The sequence below is a fragment of the Pristis pectinata genome, chromosome 23 (genome assembly GCF_009764475.1).
Source record: "Pristis pectinata isolate sPriPec2 chromosome 23, sPriPec2.1.pri, whole genome shotgun sequence".
Classification (NCBI taxonomy): Eukaryota; Metazoa; Chordata; class Chondrichthyes; order Rhinopristiformes; family Pristidae; genus Pristis; species Pristis pectinata.
The window spans coordinates 19308423-19335092 of record NC_067427.1 but is presented as its reverse complement, the minus strand read 5'-3'; the positions used below and the strand labels follow the sequence as shown (position 1 = coordinate 19335092).

General features: G+C 46.5%; 1 protein-coding gene across 3 annotated transcripts in view; it reads left to right on the top strand.

Annotated features, from left to right (window-relative positions):
- Positions 1-26670, top strand: part of col5a1 (procollagen, type V, alpha 1) — a 182140-nt gene that overhangs the window by 109049 nt on the left and 46421 nt on the right. For all 3 annotated transcript variants that reach the window (XM_052037401.1, XM_052037400.1, XM_052037402.1), the window contains exons 21-34: positions 5916-5969; positions 10367-10411; positions 11465-11518; positions 13908-13952; positions 14041-14094; positions 14983-15027; positions 15921-15974; positions 16723-16767; positions 17803-17856; positions 19656-19763; positions 22615-22668; positions 22767-22820; positions 25233-25277; positions 25411-25464. In XM_052037401.1, coding sequence (XP_051893361.1) covers positions 5916-5969; positions 10367-10411; positions 11465-11518; positions 13908-13952; positions 14041-14094; positions 14983-15027; positions 15921-15974; positions 16723-16767; positions 17803-17856; positions 19656-19763; positions 22615-22668; positions 22767-22820; positions 25233-25277; positions 25411-25464 — 765 coding nt within the window. The remainder of the gene's footprint in view (positions 1-5915; positions 5970-10366; positions 10412-11464; positions 11519-13907; positions 13953-14040; positions 14095-14982; positions 15028-15920; positions 15975-16722; positions 16768-17802; positions 17857-19655; positions 19764-22614; positions 22669-22766; positions 22821-25232; positions 25278-25410; positions 25465-26670) is intronic.

The following is a 26670-nucleotide window of genomic DNA, read 5'->3' as shown; positions in this document are numbered from 1 at the left end:
ACACTGTGCAGTGTGGGGTATATCCGAGTGTTACACTGAGGGTGTGGGGTATATCCAACTGTTACACTGAGGATGTGGGGTATATCTGAGTGTTACACTGAGGGTGTGGGGTATATCTGAGTGTTACACTGAGGGTATGGGGTACATCAGTGTTACACTGAGGGTGTGGGGTATATCAGAGTGTTACACTGAGGGTATGGGGTACATCAGTGTGTTAGAATGGGTGCTGTGGGTTAATGGACGGTTTTGCAGTGTGCTCGCCAACTTTGGGAATGCTGGAGTATCGGACTGTGTGCCTGGAATGCTGGCTCTGTGCCGGAATGCACTGCGAGGATTCAGCATCTGCAGACTGCCTCTTGAACAACCAAGTTGGCAGCTGAGTATCTGCTGAAGTTCAAAATCTGCAACTGGGTTCAAATGCAGCAAAAGAGCTGGATTGCCACGAGTGGACTGCGAGCAGAACTCAGTGCCAAAATGGCTGGGCTAGTTCAGAATATCAGCTGTGATCACAGGACCAACATAGAACTGGAATTCAGTACAAACCTGGAATTGAAGATATTACAAAGGCTGGAAATGGAATTACTGCTGAGCATTTATAATACAAGGCCTGGGACTGGCATGTACAAAGTCTGGCATAGGAATTCTATTCAAAGCTTGGAAAGGGAACTCTGTGCAAAACTTGGAATGGGAATTTTATGCAAAGTCTGGAATGAGAGCCCAGAACAAGGGCAGGATTACAAGGTGTGGAACTACAATGAAATCCAAAACTTGGAGCAAGGACAATACAGGAAAAACATATAGTAAAAATGAGCTGAATCCATAGTCAACTCAACGATAAAACTGGGATGCAATACCACGCAACTGGAAGTGAAGTTCAGTGCAAAGAGGTTGATTCTGAAATAGACAATATGTTGAGTCTAGAGTCAACGACTGTGAAGTTTCTCAAACCATCAGAAATAAAAATGGAAATACTTTGCAGCTCAAGCAGTATCTGTGGAGAAACAGCATTGAACTTTCATTAAAATGGGCAAATCTTTGAGATAAAGCAAGCATATTTTTCCACAGCTTACGTAAGCTCTTCTACACTGGGGAGATCAGACACAGATTGGCTGCCGCTTTGCAGAACACAATCTTTCATTCTGCGCGTGAACTTGAGCTTCTAGTTGCCTGATGCTTTAAATGTCCATCCCACTCTGACCTCTCTGATGTCAGCATCCTGCACTGCTGCAACAAACTTCAACCTGAGTTCGAGGGATTGCACCTCATCCTCTGTCTAAGCATGTTACAGCCCTCTGAACTCAACAACTAATTCAACAACTTCAGAAAATCAACATTTGCAGAATTTATATTTCTGATATCCAGTATTCCTACCCCTTCCTCTGGTAACTTTAGGTAATTATTCCGTGTTTGGATCTTTCCAGGCTGTTATTTTCTTCCTTTACTTGTCCTGGGGCCTCACACTTTCACTGTGGTTGTCATCTCATTTTCTCTGCCAGGCACCTTTCCTTAAATACTCTCCTCTCCTGCCCACTTTCTCTGCATCTTAGTACTTGCTTTATCTACGGCTTTTCAAGGTTGGATGAAAGATCATTGGTTTGAAGTATCAACTTCTCTCCCTTCACCTGCTGAGTATGATTTGCATTTCCTATTTTTACTTCAGATTTTACTCTTTCTACATTATTTTGTATTTATTCAATTTAAAATGTTCAGCTCAATACCAAGGGAGATCAGGCATGGATGCACATACAAGGAGTATTTCTGTGGGAGTTGGTGAGGAGATCTCGTGATAAGGTTTAGAGTCTCGATGGAACAGGATTCCCTTCCCTGGGCGAGTGGGCGATAATAGAGACAGGGGCTGCCAGTTCTTGGCTCCTTTCCAAAGGCCCTGCTGCTGTTTGGAAGTGCCAATCTGTCCAGTGATTGGATGGCTGTTTGATTTTTGGGTGGAATTGCTCGATACTTGGATGGCAGATTGGACAGTTTGATTCTGAGTGGGATTGTTCATTTCTGCTTCATATTGTTTGATGTTTGCCATGTTTGCTGTTGGGTGGGAGTGCTCAATTCCTGTTGTAATTGCTTGATGCCGAGTGGGATTGCTTTATGTTGGGCCGGTATGTTAGATGCTCTGCCTGATTGATGTTGGCTGGCATTGTGCAAATCCATGTGGGAGCACGGGATGCTGGTTGGGAATGTTTTATTGTGGGTTGGATTGTTTAATTGCGGCTTGGATTGTTTGACTTCATTCGGCATTGTTTGATTCCGGTTGGGATTGTTTGACGCCAGGCGGTTTTGTTCAATATGGGGCAGAGTTGTTTGATGTTGTGCCTGATTGATACAAATCCTTGTGGGAGTGTGCAGTGCTGGATGGGAACGTTTCATTGTGGGTTGAATTGTTTGATTCCAATTGGGATTGACATCTGTAAGGATTGCTTGTTACCTGGCAGGATTGCTTAATGATTGACCTGATTGTTTGATGCCAGTGTTTATTGAATGCCAGGTGGGATTGTTCCATGCCTGTTGCAATTGCTTGCTGCTTTGTTGGCCTGGTGGTTTGGTGCCAGGTGCAATTGTTTAAGTGCCATCGTTTGACACGTTTTAATTATTTGATGCCCGTCAGGATTGCATGATATCTGTTGGGCACCTTGGGAGCCAGTCAAGATTGTTTGATGCCAGTGGGAATACTTGCTCCCAGGAGACATTGTTTGATGTCAGGAGGGATTGTTGCCATACGTATTGCTTGTTGCTGGGCATGTTTGTTGATATTGGGTAGGATTGCTTTATGCTCCCTGTGATGGGTGGGATTGTTTGATGCCTGGTGGGATTGTTCCATGCTGGTCATCATTGCCTGATGCTTTAATAGGCTGGCAATGGTTTCAGGCACGATTGACTGATGCCAGGTGAAATTGTTTGTTAATGGATTGCACTGTTTGGTACAAGTTGGAATGATTTGATGCTGATGGGCATCTTTGATGCCAGGCATGTTTGTTCTATACCAGTTGTAATTGCCTGATGCTTTGCTGGACTTTTGGTTTAGTGCCAGGTGGGATTGTTTGATGCTAGATGGGACTGCTTGATCCCGGGCCATATTGTTTGATGCCAGGCAGGATTGATCTGGGTTGGGATTGTTTGATGCCAGCTGGGGATTTTGGATGTTGGACAGGATTGTCTGATGCCAGGTGGGATAGTTTCATGCCGGGCATTCTTGTTTGATGTTGGGTTGGAGTGTTCGATGCCACTTGTATCTGGGAAGTTTTTTGATGACAGGGAGGTTGTTTGACAGTGGATGGGATCGTTTGATTCCAGGTGGGATTGTTTGATGATAATCAGGATTGTTAGATGCATTTGGAATTGTGTGACGACAGATGGGATTGTACTGGAATGTTTGAGGCCATTTGGGATTGTTTTACATTGGGTGGAATTTGGTTCCAGTTGAGATCCTTTGATGGCTGATTTGATCCTTTGATGGCGGTCAAGGTTACTAGCCGTGGGGGAGATTGTTCCATGCTGTGCGGTGTTACGATACCAGGTGATAATGTTTCATGTTGTCATGTTTCTTTGATGCTGGATGGAATTGTTTAGTGACACTTAGAATTGTGTAATGATGGGTGGTTTTGGTTGCTGCCAGTCAGGATTGTTTGATTCCAGTCGGGGTTGTCTGATGCCGGGTGGGACTGTTTGAGGCCAAGTGTTCTACACCACGTGAGATTATTTTTGTCCATTGGAATTGTCTGATGGTGGGCGGAAGTGTTTGATGCTGGATAGGAATGCTTGATGTCGGACGGGATTGTCTGATGCCGGGTGGAATTAATGTTGGCTGGAATTGTGCAAGTCCATATGGGAATGTTTCATTCTGGATTGTTTAATTGCAGTTTGGATTGGTTCCAGTTGGATTGATTGATGGCGGATTTAAATCTTTGGTGGTTTAGTTTATGATATGCCGGGTGGGATTATTTCTTTCTGGGTGGTATTATTTGATGCCAGGCATGTTTGATTGATGTCGGGGAGGATTGTTCAATGGCGGTTTTAATCACTTGATGCTTTGTTGGTTTTGTGATTTGGCGCCAGTCGAGATTCATTGATTCCAGTTGCGATTATTTAAAGCCGACTGGGATTGTGTGATGCCGGATGGGATTGTTTGTTGCCAGGCAGGAACGTTTGATCCTGGACAGGTTTGTTTGCAGATGACTGGTGTGTTTGATACCTGGTGGGTTGGTTAATGCTGAGTGGCTTTGTCTGATGCCAGGTGGGATTGTCTGACACCAGACTGAATGTTTGATGCCATGCGTTTTACACCAGGTGGGAATGTTTTTGTCAGTTGGAATTGTTTGATCCCAGATGGGATTGTTTAATGCTGCACCTGATTAATGTTGGCTCGAATTGTCCAAATCCATGTGGAAGCACATGAAACTGCTTGGAAAGGTTTCATTCTGGGTTGGATTGTTTGAAACTGGGCGGGATTGTTCAACACTGGACGGGTTTGTTTGCTGCTGGTAGGATTGTCTGATGCCAGTTGGGGTTCTCAGAGACTGGGCAGGATTGTTTGTTGCTGGGCAGGGTTTTTTGATCCTGGGTGGCACTGTCCTGTGCTGGGCTGGAATATTTGATGCCGGGCAAGATTGGTTTTGTCGGTTAGAATTATTTGACAATAGGCGGAAGTGCTTGATGCCGGAGAGATTGTTTGATGCCACGTGCCTGATTAATGTTGACTTAAATTGCACAAATCCATGTTGGGAGCATGTGATCCTGGTTGGGAATGTTTCATTCTGGGTTGGGTTGTTTAATTTCAGCTTTTATTGTTTGATTCCAGTTGGGATTGTCTGATGATGCGCGGTATTGTTTAATGTCAGTTGGGATTGTTTGATGTCGAGCAGGGTTGCTTGTTGCTGGTTGGAATTATTTGATGTCAGGAGGATTGTGTGATGTCGGCTGGGATGGATTCAAGCCATCCAGAATTGTTTGATGTCAGAGGGATTGTTTCGTATTATTCAGGATTGTTTGATGCCAGGCAAGATTGTTTGATGGTGGGCTGGGTTGGTACCACTTGGAATCGTTTGATGGTAGTTGGGATAATTTGACGGTAGGTGGGAGTGTTTGCTGCTGGGGAATGTGTTTAAATCGGTGGAATTGTTTGATGCCGGCAGGAACAGTTTGGACAGGATTGTTTGATGCCATTTGGGATTATTGGTGTCGACAGGGATTGTTGGATCCTGAGAGGGATGTTTTTGAAGCAGGGCAGAATTTTTTGATGCTGAGCATAATTGTTTGACATCAGGCAGGAATGGTTCATCCTGGCTGGTAATTTTGATGCCACTTGGAATTGTAGGAATCCAGGCGGGTTGGTTTGAAACCAGTTGGGATCGTTTGTTGCCATATGGGATTGTTTGTTGCCGGGTGGGGTTTTTCAATTCCAGGTGGGATTGTTTGATATTGGGCAGGATCACTTAGTGCTGGTTGGGATTATTTGATGCCAGGAGGATTGTGTGATACTATTTGGGATTGTCTGATGCTATTTGGGATTGTCTGATGCCTGGGAGGGATTTGTTCAGTGCCGGACACTATTGTCCGATGCCGGGCAGAATTATCAAGTGCCATTTGGAATTTTTTGATTCCGGATGGAAATTTTTGTTGTCAGTTATACTTGTTTGACGATGGCTTGGTTAATTTGATGGTTGTTGGGATCTTTTGTTGCCGGGCAGAATTGTTTATTGCCAGACGGAATTGGTCAATGCTGGTTGGGACCCGATGGGAGTTTTTGATGCAGGGTGGAATAATTTGATTCCAGACAGGACTTTTGATGCAATTTTGAGTGGGTTTGTTTGATTCTGAATGGGATTTTTCACACAATTCCTGGTGAGAGTGTCTGATTCCTGTTGGAATTGTTTGGTGGCCCATCTCATTGTATTTTCTCCTTGCAGGGCCCCCGTGGTTTACTCGGACCAAAGGGACCAGCGGGACTTCCTGGACCCCCCGTGAGTATCTTTGAGAGTCATCGTGAAGGTGATTGCTGGTTGTCGCTGAAAGGATGGTTACCTCCATCTGAGGACCCATTGTTGAATGTAGTGAGATTCAGGTGTCAGATGCCATCAACATCTATCCCAGCAGCTGCCTCACCCCCATGTATAGTTAGCAGCAGGACAGCTAGTACATAATTTCACCTTATTGCCCATTTACTGTGTTATATAACAATCCAAACTAACCACTGTTTACTTGAATGTGAATTATAGAATTGTCACTACAAAGAAGGAAGTCACTTGACCCATTGAGTCCATGCTGCTCTGTGCAGGAATCCAACCTACGCACAGGGCAGGCATTCCCCCTTTCCCTGCTTCCCTGCTAATTATATTGTCTCAAGTACCTCTCCATTTTCCTTGGGAAATCCCTGAACCATCCACTCAGGGAGCTGCTCCTCTCTGCCCAACCCCTTGGAATCCGTACACCACTACTCAGTTCAGCCTCGGCTTTCTTCATTCCATTTACTGTCCAACAATATTTTAATTTCTCCCCATCTTGGAGCTGAGCTCTGAATTTTTTTTTTGCTCAGGACCTCAAAATGTTTGATCACTTCCTGGTGATTGCCAGGGTTCATGTGATCTTGTGGCCAGCTTTATGGCTTATAACATGCTGTCATCAACGCACATCCAAAAGGAACATGTACCAGGTATTTAGGTGAATGTACTCTATGCTAACAGGTAGAAGAACATGGGCCAGATCTCAGTCCCATTGACACTTGTGCCCAAACAAGATGATCCAGGTCATTCTCTCTTCTCCCCTCTCCCATCAGGCAGAAGATACAGGAGCTTGAGGGCACATACCACCAGGCTTCTATCCCACTGTTAGGACTATTGAACAGTTCTCTTATATGATGAGATGGACTCTTGACCTCACAATCTACCTTGTTATGACATTGCACCTTATTGTCTACCTGTAATGCACTTCCTCTGTAGCTGTGACACTTTATTCTGTATTCTGTTATTGTTTTTATCCTGTACTACCTCAGTCCACTGTGTAATGAATTGATCTGTACAAACAGTATGCACGACAAGTTTTTCACTACCTCAGTACGTGACAATAATAAATCAATACCAAACAGCAAGAAGTTGCATTTATAACAGCACCTTTGATATCAACATCCCAAGATGCTTCACAATTCAATTTATAATGAGGCTCGCAAGGAAATATGGAGCAAAAGGGAGGTTTCTGGGAGCTTCAAATGAGAGGTTGTGGGTCAGACATGTAGGGAAGGAATTCAGGAGCAGGGGCCCTGGCAGCTGCAGGCAAATTGTCCATGGTAAGCCATAGAAGTTGGCAGTAGTCAAAAGGCAGGAGCGCCTGTGCCTTGGGGGGATGAGGGCTGGAAGAGATTACAGGGAGAAGAAGAAGCGAGACTATGGGCAAATGGAAACACAAAGATGAGAGTTTAAAGTTATGGTCCTGTTTAATGGGGGGAACCCAATGTAAGTCAACAAACACTTCCAATGTAGATTCACCAATAGAACGATCAGATTGGGCCTCTTTATGGACTGAATAACCAAGGAGGTAAAGTGCAGATGCTATAAAAAGTCGCAGTTCTATTTGACCTATGATACTCTGGGACTGGGTGTGTCAGACACAGGTCTCACCATTGGCGATTGTGCTGTTCTTTCACATGATGGGACTGAGTCAGACACTGACCTGGGACCCTGAGCATGTCAGGGTCTCATTGGGTCAGTCACTGACCTTTGTCCCTTTGGGACTGGGCGTGTCAGTGCACAAGACAGTTAGTTTAATGAAGGAATTCATTGCCTGTGGGCAGCGGTGAGTTTCTTTATCAGTCATAAATGAAGAGCCAGGAGTTGAAAGTGAACGGGCCTGTCCTGTCCTGTTCAGGAGAACCAGTGTAGGAGATGATAAAATCCTTTGGTATTGGATTTGGTATTGGTTTATTGTTGTCTCTTGTACCGAGGTACAGTGAAAAACTTTTCTTGCACACCATTCATACAGATCAATTCATTACACAGTGCATTGAGGTAGTACAGGGTAAAAATAACAACAGAATACAGAGTAAAGCGTCACAGCTACAGGAAAGTGCAGTGCAGGCAAACAATAAGGTGCAAGGTCATAACAAGGTAGATTGTGAGGTCAAGAGTCCATCTCATCGTATAAGAGAACCGTTCAATAGTCTTATCACAGTGGGATAAAAGCTGTCCTTGAGCCTGGTGGTATGTGCCCTCAGGCTCCTGTATCTTCTGCCTGATCGGAGAGGGGAGAAGAGAGAATGACGCAAGTGGGTGGGGTCTTTGATTATGCTGGCTGCTTCACCAAGGCAGCGAGAGGTATAGACAGAGTCCATGGAGGGGAGGCTGGTTTTCATGATGTGCTGGGCTATGTCCACAACTGTCTGCAGTTTCTTGCAGTCCCGGGCAGAGCAGTTGCCATACCAAGCTATGATGTATCCAGATAGGATGCTTTCTATGGTGCATCAATAAAACTTGGTGAGTGTCAAAGGGGACATGCTAAATTTAGCCTCCTGGTGAGCTTGCTTGGCCATGGCGTCTACGTGGTTGGACCAGGACAGGCTATTGGTGATGTTCACTCCGAGGAACTTGAAGCTCTCAACCCTCTCAAACCTCAGCACCATTGATGTAGACAGGTGCATGTACACCGCCCCCTTTCCTGAAGTAAATGACCAGCTCTTTTGTTTTGCTGACATTGAGGGGAAGGTTGTTGTCATGACACCATGTCACTAAGCTTTATATCTCCTTCCTCTACTCCAACTTATCTTATTTGAGATACAGCCCACGACGGTGGTACATCTGCAAACTTGTAGATGGAGTTAGAGCAGAATCTGGCCACGCAGTCATGAATATATAGGGGGTAGAGTAGAGGGATGAGGACGCAACCTTGTGGGGCACGAGTGTTGAGAGTAATCGTGCTAGAGGTGTTGCTGCCTATCCTCACTGAGTGCAATCTGTTGGTCAGAAAGTCAAGGATCTGGTTGCAGAGGGAGGTGTTGAGTCCCAGGTCTCGGAATTTGGTGATGAATTTGCTTGGAATTACAGTATTGAAGGCGGAGCTGCAGTCAATAAACAATAGTCGAACGTAGGCGTCTTTACTGTCCAGATGCTCCAGAGATGAGTGTAGGGCTAGGGAGATGGCGTCCACTGTAGACCTGTTTCGGCAGTAGGCAAATTCCAGTGGGCTGAGGTTTTCCGGGAGGCTGGAGTTAACGCATGCCATGACCAGCTTCCCGAAGCACTTCATGATGGTGGATGTCAGAGCCACCGGTCAGTAGTCATTAAGGCACATTACCTTGTTTTTCTTAGGTACCAGGAAGATAGTGGTCTTCTTAAAACAGCTGGGAACCTCAGATTGAAGCAGGGAGAGGTTAAATCAGAGCAACAACTGGATAGAGGGAGCTTACCTCCCTCCATGGCTTTGATAATTGCAGGGAGGTTCAAAATGTAGAAGCATATGACAACGCAATACAGAAGGAGGCCATTTGGCCCATTGGTCTGCATACTCCCCAGCTCTTTCCCCAGTGTTTTCTCCTTCAGGTATTTTTACAATTTCCTTTTAAGGCTTACTATTGATTTTGTACTTGCCACAATATCAGGAAAAGGTTTGCGAATCATAGTCACTCTTTGCATAATATCGTTTTTCCTCATGTTTCCACAGTACTTTTGCCATTCACCTCAAATCTGTTACCCTATTTCCCACCCACCCATCCTCCAGTTTCTGTATTTACTTTCTCCTACCACAATGGATCACCTTCCACTTCCCTGCTTTGAATTGTAACTATCCTTTTACCCCCCTGGACTTCAGTTTTGCTGATTAACCGATTATATTTTATCACATCCTTTGTAAGTTCCATTTACACACTGTCCGATGCACTGCTTCACCCACCCCCTTCAAAAGCTCAGTCAAGTTGTTCAGGCCTCAGTTCTGATGAAGATGATGGTTGACTGGTTTCTCTGTCCACAGATGCTCCTTGACTGGCTGAGTCCTTCCAGCACTTCTATTTCCGATTTCTAGCACTTGCACATTTATTTGTTCAGACACACTGTGTCCTTAACACATCCGTGCTGTCTCTCTATCAGTTCAGACTTCTCCAAGGCACTGTTAATTTTCTCCCAGCTTCCTCATCCTTGGCAACAAGCCGATTGCCTGGAAAATTTCAGGTTATCCTTTCTTTTTTGTTTAGTGACTGTGTTCCACTTGCAGTCTTCCAGGCCCCTGGCACCTCTCCTCATGGAACTTTCAGGAAGCAGTTCTCCATTTTCTACCCTTACTTCCCTCAGCAACCCAGTATATATCCCAAGACTTCCTGAGCTTTGATGAGATGCCTGAGTTATTTCTTTAATTAACCTGCCTACTACTTGTTTTCCAGGGAATAACAGGAATGGATGGCCACAATGGTCCCAAGGGGAGTCAGGTAGGTCCTGACATCAGGTACTGCTGGTGGACTCTTTGATTACGGAACTGACCCTGGGGGACTGATTCTTGCCCCTCGCCCCATCCTCTCACCCATTGCCATCCCATGTAGTTCAGCAGAGGCCAGCCCAGCCTACTTGACCTGAGTTCAGCTCATTGACCTGAGCTGTTGATCACCGGGGGATGGGCTAGAAGCAGGTGAGAGAGAGGGACCAAGTTCAGGGCAGGGGAACCCAGATCCGAATTAGACGGAAGGACCGTGTTCATTCCTGGACACAGAGACGGGCTTTCTTCATTCCTGGAGTAGGGAATCCTGGATTGTGGGGAAGGATTATGAACATTCCCGCAGCAGGATTGGGCATAATGGGAGCTTCAATCTTCATTTTGACCTTCTGCCCAGATGTTTCCTCCGTGGGGTGATAGACTGGAAGTGTGGTCTTCCCACAGAGGGGAAGTTCCTCAGGAAATATTTGTCCAGGCTCCCCTACCTTGACTGTGTATTCAGACGAGGGGTTCAACAGATGTTACAGAGAATGTTTGTCCAGACAAACATTAATGAGACACCTTACATTTATCACTGTTGATGCATCAGGATATCTGCCCCACACCCCTCTCTCCCCCAGACTCCTTCTGGGTAGCTCAGCCTTTTATTGTCTGACATGCCAAAGATCTCAGCTGCTGTGTTCAGGGGGAGGTCCTGACGTCAGGTGCTGGTGGTGGGCTCTTTGCTCATGGAACCGATCCTGGGAGACTGATTCTTGACCCATCTTCTCACCCATCGCAACAAAGCTTAAACCCCATGTTTTCTGCTCCTGGTGGGGGGGGGGGGCACTAGCTGCTACGTTGTGTGTGGGGGAGATGTTTGTGCACATGAGTAATTGTGTGTGGGTGTGAGTGCCGGAGGTGAAGGTTTTCTAATCCCCACCCTTCCCCAGCAATCTTGTGTCACACTGCGCTGGGAATCAGCCTCAGCAACTCTTGCCTTTGTTCGGGACAGCCTCAGCCTGCTGTCCTCAATGGTTTGGATGTGTCACCAATCTCTTCTTTGTTTTAGGGTCCTCAAGGTGAACCTGGACCTCCTGGGCAGCAAGGAAACCCCGGTGCTCAGGTAACCTGCCCCCACCCTGACACGGTCAGCACACCAGCTTCCACAATGCCGGATTCTCCTCTTACCTGCTGCCTGCCCACACCTCTCCATTCCTTCATCCCCCTCTCCATCTCATCCCTCACCTCCCATCTTCCCTCTCCCCTCTCTCCCATCCCTCACCTCTCCCCTACCCCTTCCTCATCTCCCTCCCACTCTCATCCCCCTCCCCCAACAGCCCTCACCTCCTCTCTCATTTTCCCATCACTTTCCCTCCCTCCCACTATTCCTCATTCAGACCCTCCCCAACTTCCGTCCTCATCACTTCCCTCCCTCACCACTCCTCATTCCCTACTTCCTCCATTAAGGTCCCCATCAAGTACCCCTGCCTCACACCTCTCACCTTGCCATCTCACTCATCTCCTCTCCCTCCCCATCTCACCTCCTCGACCCGCCCTCATTTCCCTCCATCTCCTCCCCATCTCCCCTCCCTCCCCATCTCACCTCCTCGACCCGCCCTCATCTCCCTCCATCTCCTCCCCATCTCCCCTCCCTCCCCATCTCACCTCCTCGACCCACCCTCATCTCCCTCCATCTCCTCCCCATCTCACCTCCTCGACCCGCCCTCATCTCCCTCCATCTCCTCCCCATCTCCCCTCCCTCCCCATCTCACCTCCTCGACCCGCCCTCATCTCCCTCCATCTCCTCCCCATCTCCCCTCCCTCCCTCCCTCCGCTACACTTTCAACACTCCCCTCCCCCTCACTTCCCCTCCCTCACATTCCTCCTCTCCCAGCTCCCCTTTCCCCTCACTCTCTCCTGATGCCAACTCTTCACCTGTTGCACTGAGACTGGAGATTTAACAGGCTCAGTGCTGTTCAGGTCAAGGGCCCCGTTTACAACTGCGCCCCAGACTGTGTGAAAGTCGACCCACACTGTAATAAATCAGACAACAGCAGAACCAAAGAACATATGATTAATGCTTTATTAGTTTAACGCTAGCAGGAGTGAGGGATACAGAGAAAGAGTAAACAGTGTAACCTGAGCTCTGTACTGATCCCCACTCAGAGATCTACCGGTCACTGTCCCTACTTTTATACCCACTTCGTGGGAAACCTTCGTGGGAAGTTGCATTTACTAAGGCAGTTGCTTACAGAAAGCTTTTAGCACAACAAGATATGTCTAAAAAACTTCTTTCTTTCTCACCTGCACCTGGGGGACATTTTTACAGCCATAACTATAATCACCCCATGGTTGAGGCAATATGACACCATGGGAAGAATAGCTGCACACCATTAACCCTTACATTCCCAGTTGTTAACCCTTGCATTCCCAGTTATCTTTTACAACTGGAGGGTGCATTGGCTGACCTTACCGGTGCTCTCACCACAGTTCCACAGCTGTGCACACTCCTTATGCCGTACCTTGGGCTGGAGACTGGGACAATGAGTGCAAGTCCTGCTGCAACCTATTCGGGGAGCAGCAAGCTTTAATGTGAGTCACTGGGAACCATGAGCAACACACACAGAGCTGGAGGAACTCAGCAGGTCAGGCAGCATCGATGGAGGGCAATGGGCAGTCGATGTTATGGGTTGAGACCCTTCATCTGAACCGACCAACTGACAGTCAGTCCCTATGAAGGGACTCAACCCAAAACCTCAACTGTCCATTTCCCTCCATAGATGCTGCCCAACCCGCTGAGTTCCTCCAGCATTTTGTGTGTGTTGTTCCAGATTCCAGCATCTGCAGGGTCTCTTGTATTTTCACTGGGAATCATAACTGCTATCAGGCACTCAGCAGCTCCAGGAAACACAAGCACTGGCATCAGAGCCTGGACTTCTTAAAAATTTATTCGCAGGACATGGGCAGCAAAGGAAAGGGCAAAATCTATTGTCCATTGCTTCAATGTCCCAGCACCGTGAAGCCAATTAAGAGCCAAGCACATTGGCCTGAAAACACATAAAGGCCAGACCACATGAAGATGGCAGATGAACAGTAGTAAACCAGATGGGTTTATATGACAATCTGGCTTCACTGTCCCCGGTGGTGACACCAGCTTTTCATTCCAGAGTCATGTAATTCCTGGAATTTAAGTTCTCCAGGGATGATACTGATATATAAACAGTCATCCAGTCCTCAGAATTCTGCTCCAGTAACGTAATAACTTTGCTGCCATTCCCGAGTACAGTGGGGTAATAGGGTCCATAATCTACTGGAGGTAAGGTGGAGGATTCAGGTGAAACCTGTCTACCCCAGGGCAGTTGAAGCAAGTGCCAGAGGTGTCTTTGAGGGGAAGTTGGATAACATGTTTTGGGATAATGCTTTCCAGTAATAGCTTCTGTTAACTGCAGAATGCAATGAAGCCTGTCCTCTGGGTTCATCTTTAATCTGTCACTATTTCTTCTGTTTAACAGGGTCTTCCAGGGCCACAAGGTGCAATCGGACCCCCAGGAGCTAAAGTAAGTCAGGGCCATTTACACCCCCACCCTGTCTCTGTTATCAAATCAGCTTTAAACTCACTTTAAATCTTTTCTCTTCAACCCACAGGGTCCCACCGGCAAACCAGGTCTCCCCGGAGTCCCAGGAGCAGACGGACCCCCAGTGAGTCATCACTAGACCCCAGGCCCAGACATCTAGTGGCTGGGGAGTCTTGCAGGGGGCCAGGGAGTAATAAGGGGGCCGGGGGAGTGCTGCGGGGGCCAGGGGAGTGCGGTGGGGGCCGGGGGAGTGTGGCGAGGGAGTGTGGCGGGGGCGGGGGGAGTGTGGCGGGGGCTGGGGGGTGTGGCACGGGCCGGGGGAAGTGTTGTAGACCAGGTTTCAGCCACTGAAGGTCACTAGTGAGCCCATTGGGTTTTAACAGAAATCTGTCAGCTTCACAATTATTTTAACTGATCCCAACTTTTTATTTCCAGATTTTTAAAATTGTCAAATTCCCCCAGCTGGGGGTGGGCGAGGTGGTGGGGGGGCAGGGGCTGTGATAGGGATTTCATAAGATTGTAGAATAGCAGGATGACACAAGGCATTTGGGGTCTGTGTGAGGCCGGTCGGGGTACGTTGTGGACCTTTGAAAGAGGTGAAGATCCCTTCACCTGCTTCATCCCTGCAGCCCAGAATATTTTTCCAATTCAAATTCATATCCAGTTACCTTTTGAAATTTCCACCACCTTTCCGGATACAGAGGTTGCCTCATCTCTCGGACTGATATTTGCAAGACCAAGGCTTTGTTGGGAGGGATTTGAGGGATTCGGATACATTAACCATCATCTGGTTGAATCGTGGAATGGGGTTGGGGGGATGGTGGTGAGGGTGGGGGGTGCAGAATGACCCCTTCCAGCTCCAGGACAGAGAGGCTCGCCCTTCATTCCCCAAAACACCTGGCATCAGAAGTTGTCGAGTTTGCTGGTTTCAGTCTGTGTTGAGAGTGAACAAATCCATTGGCCGATGGGAGCAGCAGATCTATGTGACAGGATGATGTCTTTCCGTCCACAGGGTCACCCAGGCAAGGAGGGTCCTCCTGGAGAGAAAGGAAGCCCGGTGAGTTCCACTGCACTGATTTGCTCCTGCCCTTTAATTGATTGCGATTGTGTATCCCGGGGCTTCCAGAGTACCCCAGGCCCTCGTCTGTGTCCTGGGGCCTCTTGAATGAATTTAATTTTCCAGCGACTTGGTCCCTATTCTGTTAAACCTGGCAGTGGAGCCATTAACCCACATACCTTGACTTCCTGGCCCATTGTACATATTGTGAGCTCAAGCTGCATATTTGTGGCCTATCCTCTATACCTAGAGTCCCCCCATGTACCCTGTACCGTCCAGTGCACCAGGTCCTAGCTTCAGCACGCTCCCATGGAAACTTGGCCTGTCATGAACCTTCAGCCATCCTGCCAGCTCCCAGCTCCTGTTTGTAGCAGGCTCTTCAGCAGCTAGCCCACCTCCTGGCCCCTGCCATGGCCTGTTGTGATCCTGACACTGCCATACTTGCCAACAGGGATGTGGAGGGAGTCTGTATGACAAAACCTGTGGGAATATCTCCAACCCAGTGATGGTGAGCTCACGGATTTGTTGGTGAAGGCTTGACCCTTCTGTGCAACCTCAACTGGAGTGACCCAACCGCGTGGGACGTGCACACAGGCACTGGGGTTTCTTGTTTCCTGCTTCTACCTGCATTACCTCTGATCAGAGAATCTATTCTTAGACCCCGATTGTTAGATTCTTGCACTAGTGTTGTTAAGTTTGTTTTTATGCATGTGTTATGTATAATTTATGTTAATTTATGCTTGTCATGTTTGTAATGTACTGTGCTGCTGCTGCAAAAAGCCAATTTTCATGGCATTTAATGGCAGCAATGAACTTGAACTTGAAATGGAGAATTTGGATCATTTTAATTTCAACCACAACATCCACTGATGTTTTTTCTTCTGTCTCTTCAGGGTCCTGCAGGGCCACAGGGTCCCATTGGATATCCTGGTCCTCGGGGCATCAAGGTAAGTTCTCTGATCCACCTGGTCCCAAGTGAGGACGATCAAAACACAAATCAAGCCCAGGTTCTCCTTGGGTCACACTTTGACCCTCACTGGGGGACAGGTCCCATACACACTGACCCTCACAGGGGGGACGGGTCCCACACACACTGACTCTCACTGGGAGACGGGTCCCACACACTCCGACCCTCACTGGGGGACGGGTCCCACACACACTGATCCTCACTGGGGGACGGGTCACACACACACTGACCCTCACTGGGGGACAGGTCCCACACACACTGACCCCCACTGGGGGATGGGTCCCACACACGCTGACCCCCACTGGGGGATGGGTTCCACACACACTGACCCTCACTTGGTTGGTGTTAACTAGGCCTGGAAATAAAAGAGAGAAGGAATGAGCAAGAACATAAAGATTTGGAGATGATGTGTTTAAGAGAGCGGAGATCAATGGACACAGAGAGACATCAATGTTATAAAGTTTACATTTCGGAAGGATTGTTCAATGTTGAGTCTGTGATGAGAAGCTCACGTGACATCTCCAACAGCAGTGCTGGGAAGTGCTGCATAGAGCAGATCCGAAGTAGGATGTGGAGCTGGGAGGTTCTTTGAATGTCAGACAGATTCTCCATCCCTCCTCTATCCTCCTCCGTCCCTGATCTCTGGGCTGGAGATTCCTACACTCATTCTCAGCCCTCACCGGGAATGCTCACTCCAGACTCTGGAGTTATGATCTGTTTTGTTTCAGGGTGCCGATGGTGTTCGTGGTTTGATGGGACACAAAGGTGAGAAGGTAAGGAGCAGGTTCTCTGGTTTCAGTTGGAGGCGTTCACATTACTGAGGGAGTTCTAGTTTTAGCGAACATCTTTAGAGCAGGGAAACCAGGTAAAATCTTGTCCTGAGACCACTCGCTAAATGGTTATGGAGCAAGGTGTAAGTGCCCATCTGCCTCAGCCTTCTAAACATTTCTCAACTCCTGCCAGATGTTTGCAGCCAGTTGTCTCTCTCACACTCCTGAAACGTCTGACTGTGAGGCTTAATAGTGAAAGTCTCAAGGTATTCACCCATGAGAGGCACCACCATGCTGTCTTCGCCCAGGCCCCCAACAGGAACAACTTATCAACATTTCCTTTTTGAAACAATCTCTCTAGCATATCCTCAATAGAAATGTTTTATAAATTTGCAGAATGAGCATTAACTTGGTAAGGAAAATCAATATAGATTAAGTTGGATGTGGTAGGTAGAATTAGAACATCACAGATTCCATAGGAGATATTGCTAAATAGGGAAGAAGTGAAGAGGGATATGTGTGAGTGCCTGTGTTGGGTGAATACATCTTTTGGGAATATGTGTGGGGGGGGATTAATGTGTGTGTGGGGCAGGGGAGTGTGTGTGTGCATGACAGGAGCACGTGTATGTATGTGTGGCGGGCTATTGTGTGTGTGTGCGGCAGGAGTGTGTGTGTGAGACAGGAGAGTGTGTGTGTGAGTAAATGGGGCGGGGGGTGGGGTGGATGCAGCAGATGGTGTGTTGGGTGTGTGTGTGCACCGTGGCTTGTGTGCATCTGAAATGGGTTGGTCAGGTGAGTGTGTCTGCCAGGGAGCAAGTGTCCTGGAGAGTGTCTGTGGCAGATCTGTGTGTGTGTGTGTGTGTGTGTGTGTGTGTGTGTGTGTGTGTGTGTGTGTGTGTGTGTGTGTGTGTGTGTGTGTGTGTGTGTGTGTGTGTGTGTGTGTGTGTGTGGTAGTTCAGTAGTCAAACCTTGAGACTGGCATATCATCAGAGTCTCAGATATGAGGACCTATTAACCTCAGTCTCTCTACTTTAACAGGGTGAAGATGGATTCCCAGGTTTCAAGGGTGACATGGGAATAAAGGGCGACAGAGTGAGTAACTGAGTTCTACTCTGCACACTGGCACAGGAACGCGGGTAATTTGATCAATGGTGTCTTTGTTGCCTCCAGGTGGAATTACTCCCCTACTCCTTCCTCACAGCCCTGGGAATTATTTCTTTCACAGTATGCACCCATTTTCATTTTGAAACTTATTAAGTCTGCATCCATTGCCCTTTCAAGCAGCACGTTCCAGATCATAACTTCTCACGTGTACAACTTCTCATTCCTCGTCTGATTCATTTTACAATTTTATAAAATCAACATAATCCTGTCATGGGAGAAATATCTCCTTGTTTATTGAGTCAATACATTTATACCTTTGAAATAAAAACAGATTGGATAGCTCTGGTGGAGCAAGGTACAGAGCTCAAGTTTCAGGCCTGTGACCCATCCTGCTGCAGGCTTGGTCCAGTTGGTCTGTGAGCCCTGATGCTAGTGAAACCATCTGCTCAGAGTGGCCACTGAGTGGGAAGGTTAAGTTTGTTCCAGCGTCAAGATATAAACTTAAAGGAACACTTAAAGAAATTAGACCCAAGGGAACGTGTTGCTGTAATATTTCTCATCCTCAGGAAGAAAATAAAAAGCCATGAATTTGCACAACTCCAAGAAGTGTGCTGTTTTCCCTCTGTGTGACTGCTTTCTCTCTCTCTCACACTCTCACCCGTCTCTCTCTCTCTCTCCCCCTCTCTCTCCCCCTCTCCCCCACCTTTCCCTGTGCCCCACCCCCACCACCCCTTCCCCCCCGCTGATATATTCCACATGCTTTTGTGTGCTGTGATCTATTTTCCTCAGGAAAGTTTCACTGGACAGTGCTTTCCTTTCCTATGCTTCTTGACTCCTGGGTCTGTGGATCAGTGATTTCCAACCCCTCGTCTCATTACTTCATCATCTGTCTACCAAATGAGCTCTCTCGTGCTGTGACTTTGTTTCTAGCCTGTCAAGAATGCCATTTGATATAGAATGTATGAGCCTCTTACCTTATCTTAATATCTCTCCTTAACTTGTCCTAAACTGGCTCCAAAAGATATTATGGACCCACCACACATTGTAAGTGCAGAGCGGTCCACAAAGGACCTTATTCAAAGAGGAACTGGTTTTCTGTCAAGATCCAGTCACCAATAGGAAAGACAATCCAAAATATTTCAGAATTTGAATTCTTTGGAAAGGGATGTTGCTAAATGATAAATTGGATTCTAAAATTCCATAAGGAAAGGGACATGGTCTGAAATACATTGAACAGGCTAATTTGCAGGAATTCAGGAGACAGAGAAAGCCCTTAGACTGAAATGCAAGAACAGAAGAACCAGGGTACAAAATAAGTTTGCAGCACTAGGACTGATCTCACTGATACTCCAGAACTGACAGAACAACTCTCCTTCACTCTCTGCTCTGGGGGTACGCAGACACATTTCCCATATCATTCAGTCCCATTGACATGCTGCTTCTGTCTCCTTCAGCCCTGTATCTCTCACCCCCTGTGTCCTTCCCCCTTCCCAGGTCTCTCTCCGCACCCACCACCCCAACCCCTGCCGTGTCCATCAACCCCCCCCCCCCACCAATGTCCCTCACTGTTTGTGCCCCTTATTCCCAATGCCGCTTGCGCCTCATGTCCCTTGTGCCCAGTATCCCTCACTCTTTGTTCCTCGCACCCATGGCTCTCCCTCACAGTGTCCTGGATTCTCTGTGTGGTCTTTAATAACTCCTCACAACTAAACTCTGATGTGAAATCCATTCACCTGCTGATCAGTTTTTTTTCTGGTTGTCTAATATCTGTTTTGTTTTCCTGACAGGGTGAGCTTGGTCCTGCAGGCCCCAGGGGAGAAGATGGTCCAGAAGGTCCCAAAGGCCGTGTTGGGCCTGCTGGAGATCCTGGTCCAGCTGGGCCAGCTGGTGAAAAGGTATCAGAAGATGAAAAGGTCCCAGACCACACAGGGTTTGCACTTTCTGAAGGCTCATCAATAGCAGAATCACTCCCCAGCACAATTATTTCAAGGCATGCTGCATAATTATTTGGCCAACAGTGACCAATGGCACTTTTGCCCAGACGTATAAAGTGAAGCAATAACCCAATACCAATGGGAATCATTTCCAACATCTATAACGTTCTGAATAAGATCTTTGAAGGAAGGAATGCAAATGTGATCCAAGGATTGTGGAAGGTTAAGGGACATGGTGAGAGAGTGGGATGGTGGGGCTGAGGGTTTTTGTGACAAGTGTAATGGATGGCACTGAAGGACATAGAAGCATAAAAAAAATGATAGAGAAGAAAGCCATTCAGGACCTCGTGTCCTTGCCAGCCAAGAAAGAGCTCTTCAGACTCATCCCGCCTTCCAGTGTTCATCCCGTGGCTTTGTAGGTTTTGGCTGTTTGGGTGTTCCTTCCAGGTAGTTCTTAAATGTGTTGATGTTTTCTGTCTATTATTCGCTTACACAGTAAGCTGCAGACCCCTTTTCAGTGAAAATTCTTTTTTAACTTTCTCTAATCCCTCTGCCAATCTATGCTCCCAGTCTTGATCTCTCTACCAAGAGAAATAGTCCTTTCCAATCACCATTTGTAAGCCTCAAATAATTTTCTACAACTAAATCTCTTGGCTTCCTTTGCTACAAAAAATCAATGCCAATAATTCCTCAGATCTAAACTTCTCCCGTAAATCTTCTCCATACCTTCCCTACGGCCATCAGATCTTTCCTGGATTTGGGTGACTGACATGCAGCCTAATTAGGTTCATACAGTTCCAGCTTGACCGTCCTCATGTTGTATTGTGTTCTTCAGCCAGCGAAGGCAAGTATCCAGCATAACTTCTTCACCCTGTCTAACCGTCCTGCTGCCCCAGGGATTTGTGGAAATATACTCCAAGATGCTTTTGCTCATTTACACTTCCCAGTATCCTACTATTTATCATATGCTACACTGCCTTATTCACCCTTCCCAAATGTGATACTTCACCCTTTTTCAGAGTGAATTCCATTCCCACTTAACTCACCACTTGGCCAGTCCATTGATACTCACCTGCAGTTGGCGGTTTTCTTCTTCACATTCAAGCTTCTTATTACAGCCTCCTACATTTGAGTCTAAACCATTGATATATACCACAAAAAGCCAGGGATCCATGTTGTTAATTTGAGAATGTGAGGAGGTGGCATTGAGGTGTTTGACGAGAAGGAGCGTGTGTGGGAGTGAGGGATATGGTGAGCAGATGGATTTGAAAGGTAAGGGGAAGAGGTGGGGTAGCTGGGACTGTGGATTTCAATAACATGGGGAACAGATCCTTTGTAAGCCAAGAGTCTTGTGGTGTATTGCCTGCCTATTTCCTAAATAAAGGAGCTCTCAAACTGAACTGAATAGCTATTGGAGGCGGAGTGGGGTAAAGGCTAAAGATCAGAAATTGTGCAATGGGCACAGTAGATAAAAAGAAAATATGAGTAAAACATTAGATGAAAAGGACAGATTAGGGTTTGGAGCCTTTACAAGCACCGTTTTACCAGACACAGATACCTAAGTATTTATCTGTAGTCAATGGCACTGAAAGTGCCAAACAGTGGCAACAATGTTTTGTACGCTGCTTCCAAACTTCAGTTTCAGTGACGTCAATGGAACATATTTCAGAGACAGGGTACAACAGAATGCTGCTGCTGTGTAGATGAAAATCAAAAACTGTAGATGCTGGAAATCTGAATAAAAAGTGAAAGTTCTGGAAATAACCAGCAGGTCAACAGCACCTTGAGTGTTGGAGTGCTCCCACACTGGCAAGTGAAGAATATTCCTATACAATCGTGACTTGTACTTGTTGATAGTTGGTTGTCTCTTGGGAGTTGGGGTTAGTTACTTGGCCCAGGGTACCCAATCTCTGACTTGCTCTTGTAGCCAAACTGTCAAACTGAGTTGTTGCTAAACAGTATGCCTCAAATGCTGATGCTGGCGTTTAGAAGATGGTATTGCGATTGATTATCAAAGGATGAGGTTAAGCTCTTTCCTTTTGCCGATGGCCTTTGCTGGCATTCATGTGTTGTGAATGTTACCTGCCAACATCATCTCAACTCTGGATGTTCTTGGGATCTCGCTGCTTGTAGTTCCAGATTGATTCACTATATGAGAAAACACAGATGGATATGTGGCAGAAACTAGGATTGATGGAGATGGGGCAAAGATAGATTTGAGGATTATGGACAGAAGTTGGGTGGGTTTGGATGAGGAATGTGGCAAGAAAATGGGTATGGGGGTTTGAGAGATATAATAAGAATGTCAGTAGATAAGGTCCAGGTTGTAGTGAGCAAGGCTCTGTGGGAATGGTGGGTGGGTAGGTCATAGGGAAATGTTAAGTAGATGGGTTTAAGAGTTGGTGGGGCTGATCATTTGGTGGAGTTAAATGTTAGGGGGCTTTGAGGGATAGTGGAGTCAAGTTTCCTAGGTAAGGGTAGGCTGGTGGAGTTGGGGTAATGGGGTGATGATGGTTTTGGGATTAATGTACTTTTCTGATGTTGAAACCACTTGTGACATTATGAAGCACAAGAGTACACAATGTGAATAAAGAATCCAAACCCTTCAGGTGGCTTGGTGACCCATGGTGTACTCTTTAATCCTTGGTTTCATCCTGGATTCCATGCTAACAATTGTGCCACATCATTCCCTGGTGTCTGAAAGCATTCCCCACTGTATTTCTGTCTAACCCTCCTGCCTTCAGTAAGAGGGATTGAGGGGAATAGTCTGTGTTCCTGCTGACCAACTAACCTGTTCCTTCTGTTTCTCCAGGGAAAGCTCGGAGTTCCTGGATTGCCAGGATATCCAGGAAGACAAGGCCCAAAAGTAAGTGAACCTCCTGTGGTCAGTAGGTTTGCCTTATCCAGAACCACTTGGGTTCCCTGGTTCCTGTTCTTGACTTTCCTCTCTTTCACTGTTTCCAGGGTTCCATCGGATTCCCAGGATTTCCAGGAGCGAATGGTGAGAAAGGAGTGAGGGTAGGTCGCAGCTTAATATCTGGCAGATATTTTGGGGTGGAAAGTCATGTCCTGTGATTCTGAAAAGGCTTTTCCTTTATCAGGGTAATGGGTCCAAGGATGCTGAGGTGGGAGAGGTGGTGGGAGCAATAGCAGCATTGTTGAATTTACAGGTTTTATGAGGAAGAAGGGAGTGAGGATCTCATTATTCTCAGCTGGCGTTTGACACATTGGTTTGAGGTCCTTTTGCTTACTGATTTTAAGAGTGTTCACCCATTTGAAAGCAATGTTTTAGAGTTGTATGAACCCCAGCTTAGACTGCAGCAGGACTGTTGCCTTCATTTCTGAGTGTTGCACATCTGGATGCATTGCCCTTGCTGAGCGCGCAGCACGGATTCACAGGGACCTTGTCAAAAAACAATCCTTCACCAAAAGGGAGTGAGAATCAGTACCTATTATGCTGCGGGGAGTAATGGGGGTGTCAGTTGAAAACAAGGGTGTTATGGGATGTGGAGCAGAGCAAGCAGGTGAATGGAACAACAACTTGCATTTGTAAAGCACAAATGACGTAGTAAAGCATCCTACAGTGCTTCACAGCTGAACAAGTCAGGGAAAAAATGGCCTTGTTCCACATGAAGAAATGTTGGAACAGGTGATGGAAATCTTTTTCAAACAGCAACCTCAATCTTCACGTTCGAGGATGTGTGAAGGAGGGAGTTAGAACCAGGATTGGGGAGGTGCACAAGACACGGGAAACTGTTTATGTCATTGCGTAACCCATTCCTCTCAGTCACTGCCATTATTGAAAATGCAAAGTCCAGGATACCCAGTTGCATCTTCAATACTGCAGGCAACGGGGACTAGTGTAGATGGGCAAAAGGTATGCCTGGACATGGTGGGCCGAAGGGCCAGCTTCTGTGCTGTATGACTCTATGGTTGAGTCCATGTCTGGGGTTCCCACCACACTCTCAAAGCCGCTTCCACTCAGGTTAGAGAGGAGACACGAGGCTGTTGTTGCTGGAATTTATGGCAGCAGACGATCTGCCTGGGGAGCTCAGCAGGTTGAGCAGCATCTGTGGGGGGGAAAGGTATTGTTGATGGGGTTTCAACCCGTAACATCGACAATTCCTTTCCCCCCCACAGATGCTGCTCAACCCGCTGAGCTCCTCCAGCAGATTGTTTGTTGCTCTGCTCAGGGTAGATATAGAGTAGGACTTCTTCTGCACTATTCCCTTATGTTCTTTAAGGTAGCTATAGCACAATTTAGATATAAAGTGCAGCTTCTTTTATGCTGTCATACTAAACACTCCCAGAGTAAGTACTGCATCATTTAGACACAGAGTAATAGCTATCTCTTTACACTGTCCAATCTGTGTGTATTAACTAACTTCTATTGCCCGGGGAGTATTTCCATTTTAAATTGTCCATGTATCCAGGGTCCCTTAACTACTGGTTGGTGAACCTGTACTCTTCCTGGAATGTCAGAATGCTGCAGCATAAAATGATCCATCGTGACTATACTGGTCCTATGAAAGAGCTATCCATTTAGTTCTGCTCTTCGCTCTTTTTCCTTGCCCTGTAGATCTCTCCTTGAACTACTGTTGGAGCTGTTTTCTCTGCCCCTTCAGATGGCATATTCCAGATCAGAACAATTTGTTACATGAAAGGATACTTTCTTTTTTCCAGTTGCCTAGGTTCTCCTTATTTACTGTATCAGAGCCCCTCAAATCATATTAAACAAAATTATTTCTTAAGGAGATCAGTCCCAGTTTCTGTCAACAAACATGCCTTGCTCTCCAGGTAAATTTCTCCATTTAGGTCACAAGTTAAAATTACTGCCTGGTCTCAACAGCTCCACCAGGTTCTGACAAACAGCTACCTCATGGTTGTACTTGCCGCTATTCAGATAATCAGTTTACACTCATAGACCTTGCAATTTTGGTTGGAGGTTGGGGTGGATATTATTGTGGGGAGGTGGGAGACGAAGAAGTTTAAGTAAATCAGAACCTGAGTGACTTTAACTGGATACTTACCTGAAAATTTGGTTAAAGCCATTGTGACCTTCAGGGGATCCACTTGGATTCATCAAAGAGATGAGCTGATGATTGATTCGTTTCAATAGATTAGGAATATGAAACAGAATGAATGGGCTTCCCTTTGACTTGTACTGAATGGCCAGGTGATTTGGCCTACCTTGTAGAGTTGTTTCCTAAATTCATTACCAGTTTGTGGTCATCAATGGCAAAACTGGTGTTCATTGTCCTGAAGCTACTTGCTTTGCTACTTTAAAAGTCACGCAAAGTCACGTCAGAGAAGACTGGCGGAAATATCTCTGGGTGAAAATTAGAGGGAGAAAGAGTTTATGAACCATGTGTCTCTCTCCTTACTGCTTTCCTTTCCTCTGCTAACCTTTCTTTTAATTCCTTCCTCTAGGGCACTCCAGGAAAACCAGGCCCAAGAGGACAGAGAGGCCCAACGGTATGAACCATTTACTCATCACTATCACCCGATTCCTGCTCAGCTGCCCCTTGGCAAACTTATTTTTATTTTTCATTATAGATCTCAACTGTACAAATGTTTGTTTGTTCTAACTCCTTGTTTATTATCAAAGGGTCCCCGTGGTGAACGTGGCCCAAGAGGATCCACTGGGAAAACCGGCCCGAAGGTAACTCCAATTTAACGTCACTGTTGCGCTCCTCAATGTTAGAGTCACAAGGTCAGTTACTGAGACAAGGTAGAGGTGAAGCATCAGCAGGGCAAGTGCAGCGTGGGTTAGACAGGGTAGTGCTCACTCAACATTGTCCCATTAAACAATCCCAAGGCAGATGCAACATGGGTTAGATAGCAAAGAGTTCACTCAACACTATCCCACCAAACATTCCAGGGCAGGTACAGCATGGGTTAAACAGAGTAGAGCTCACTCAACACTGTTCCACTGCACACTCCCTGTATTGGTGCCATTTAAGTTAGACATAGTGTAAAGCTCCTTCAACATTATCCCATTAAACCCTTCCAAGCCAGCTATGGAAGACATTAGATAATAAGTTTCCTTTATACTGTGCCTATCAAATGCTTACAGGATAGGTACAAGCCATATAGATGCAGAGTAAAGCTCCCTCTACACTCTCCAATCAGTATTCATTAATGTTTCCACTGCCCAAGAAGACTTTTTGCATCAGTTACCCAGGCACTGTTCTGATCGAGGAAAGCTAATCTCAAGATCCTTATCCTCATCTCAAATGAACTGTCCTTTCCTCCAACAGAATGCACCCCTCAACCCACACTGATGCTTACTTCCTTCACTACTTTGTTCCTTGATTTCATCCCTCCACTACTCTACTCTTTCTGCCATTATGTTCCTGCCCCCCATTACTCTTTTGAGAGTCCCCCTCATGGCCATCATCTTAGCATCCCCCCTCCTCATCCCAGCATTGCTTTTCTGTCATTAGAATCTTACCCCTCACACTCTCCCTCCTACCACCTCCACCTTTACCCCCTCTGCCCATCCTTTTCCACTTCTGAAAAATCACTCTTTCCCTCATCTCCTCCCTCTTCTTGTCCTGCCAGTAACGATCAATTTTATCCTGTGAACCACTGTAACTGAGGATTAACTTGACACTGTAACTAATCAATGTCAAATACACTCCTTCCAGCCAAAAGGAGAGGAAACTAATCACCCTACCAGTGTAGTCGAAGTATTGAACCTTCTTTGAATCCCTTTCCAGTGTTGAAATGTGGAAAAATAGGGTCTGGAGTAGGATATCTGGTAGACAGCCTACAAAAAAATCCCACTGAATAGCTGCTGAAATTCCTATTGACTGAAAATATTTGCAGAGATATCCTTAGTGCTGTTATTACAAATATAACTTGA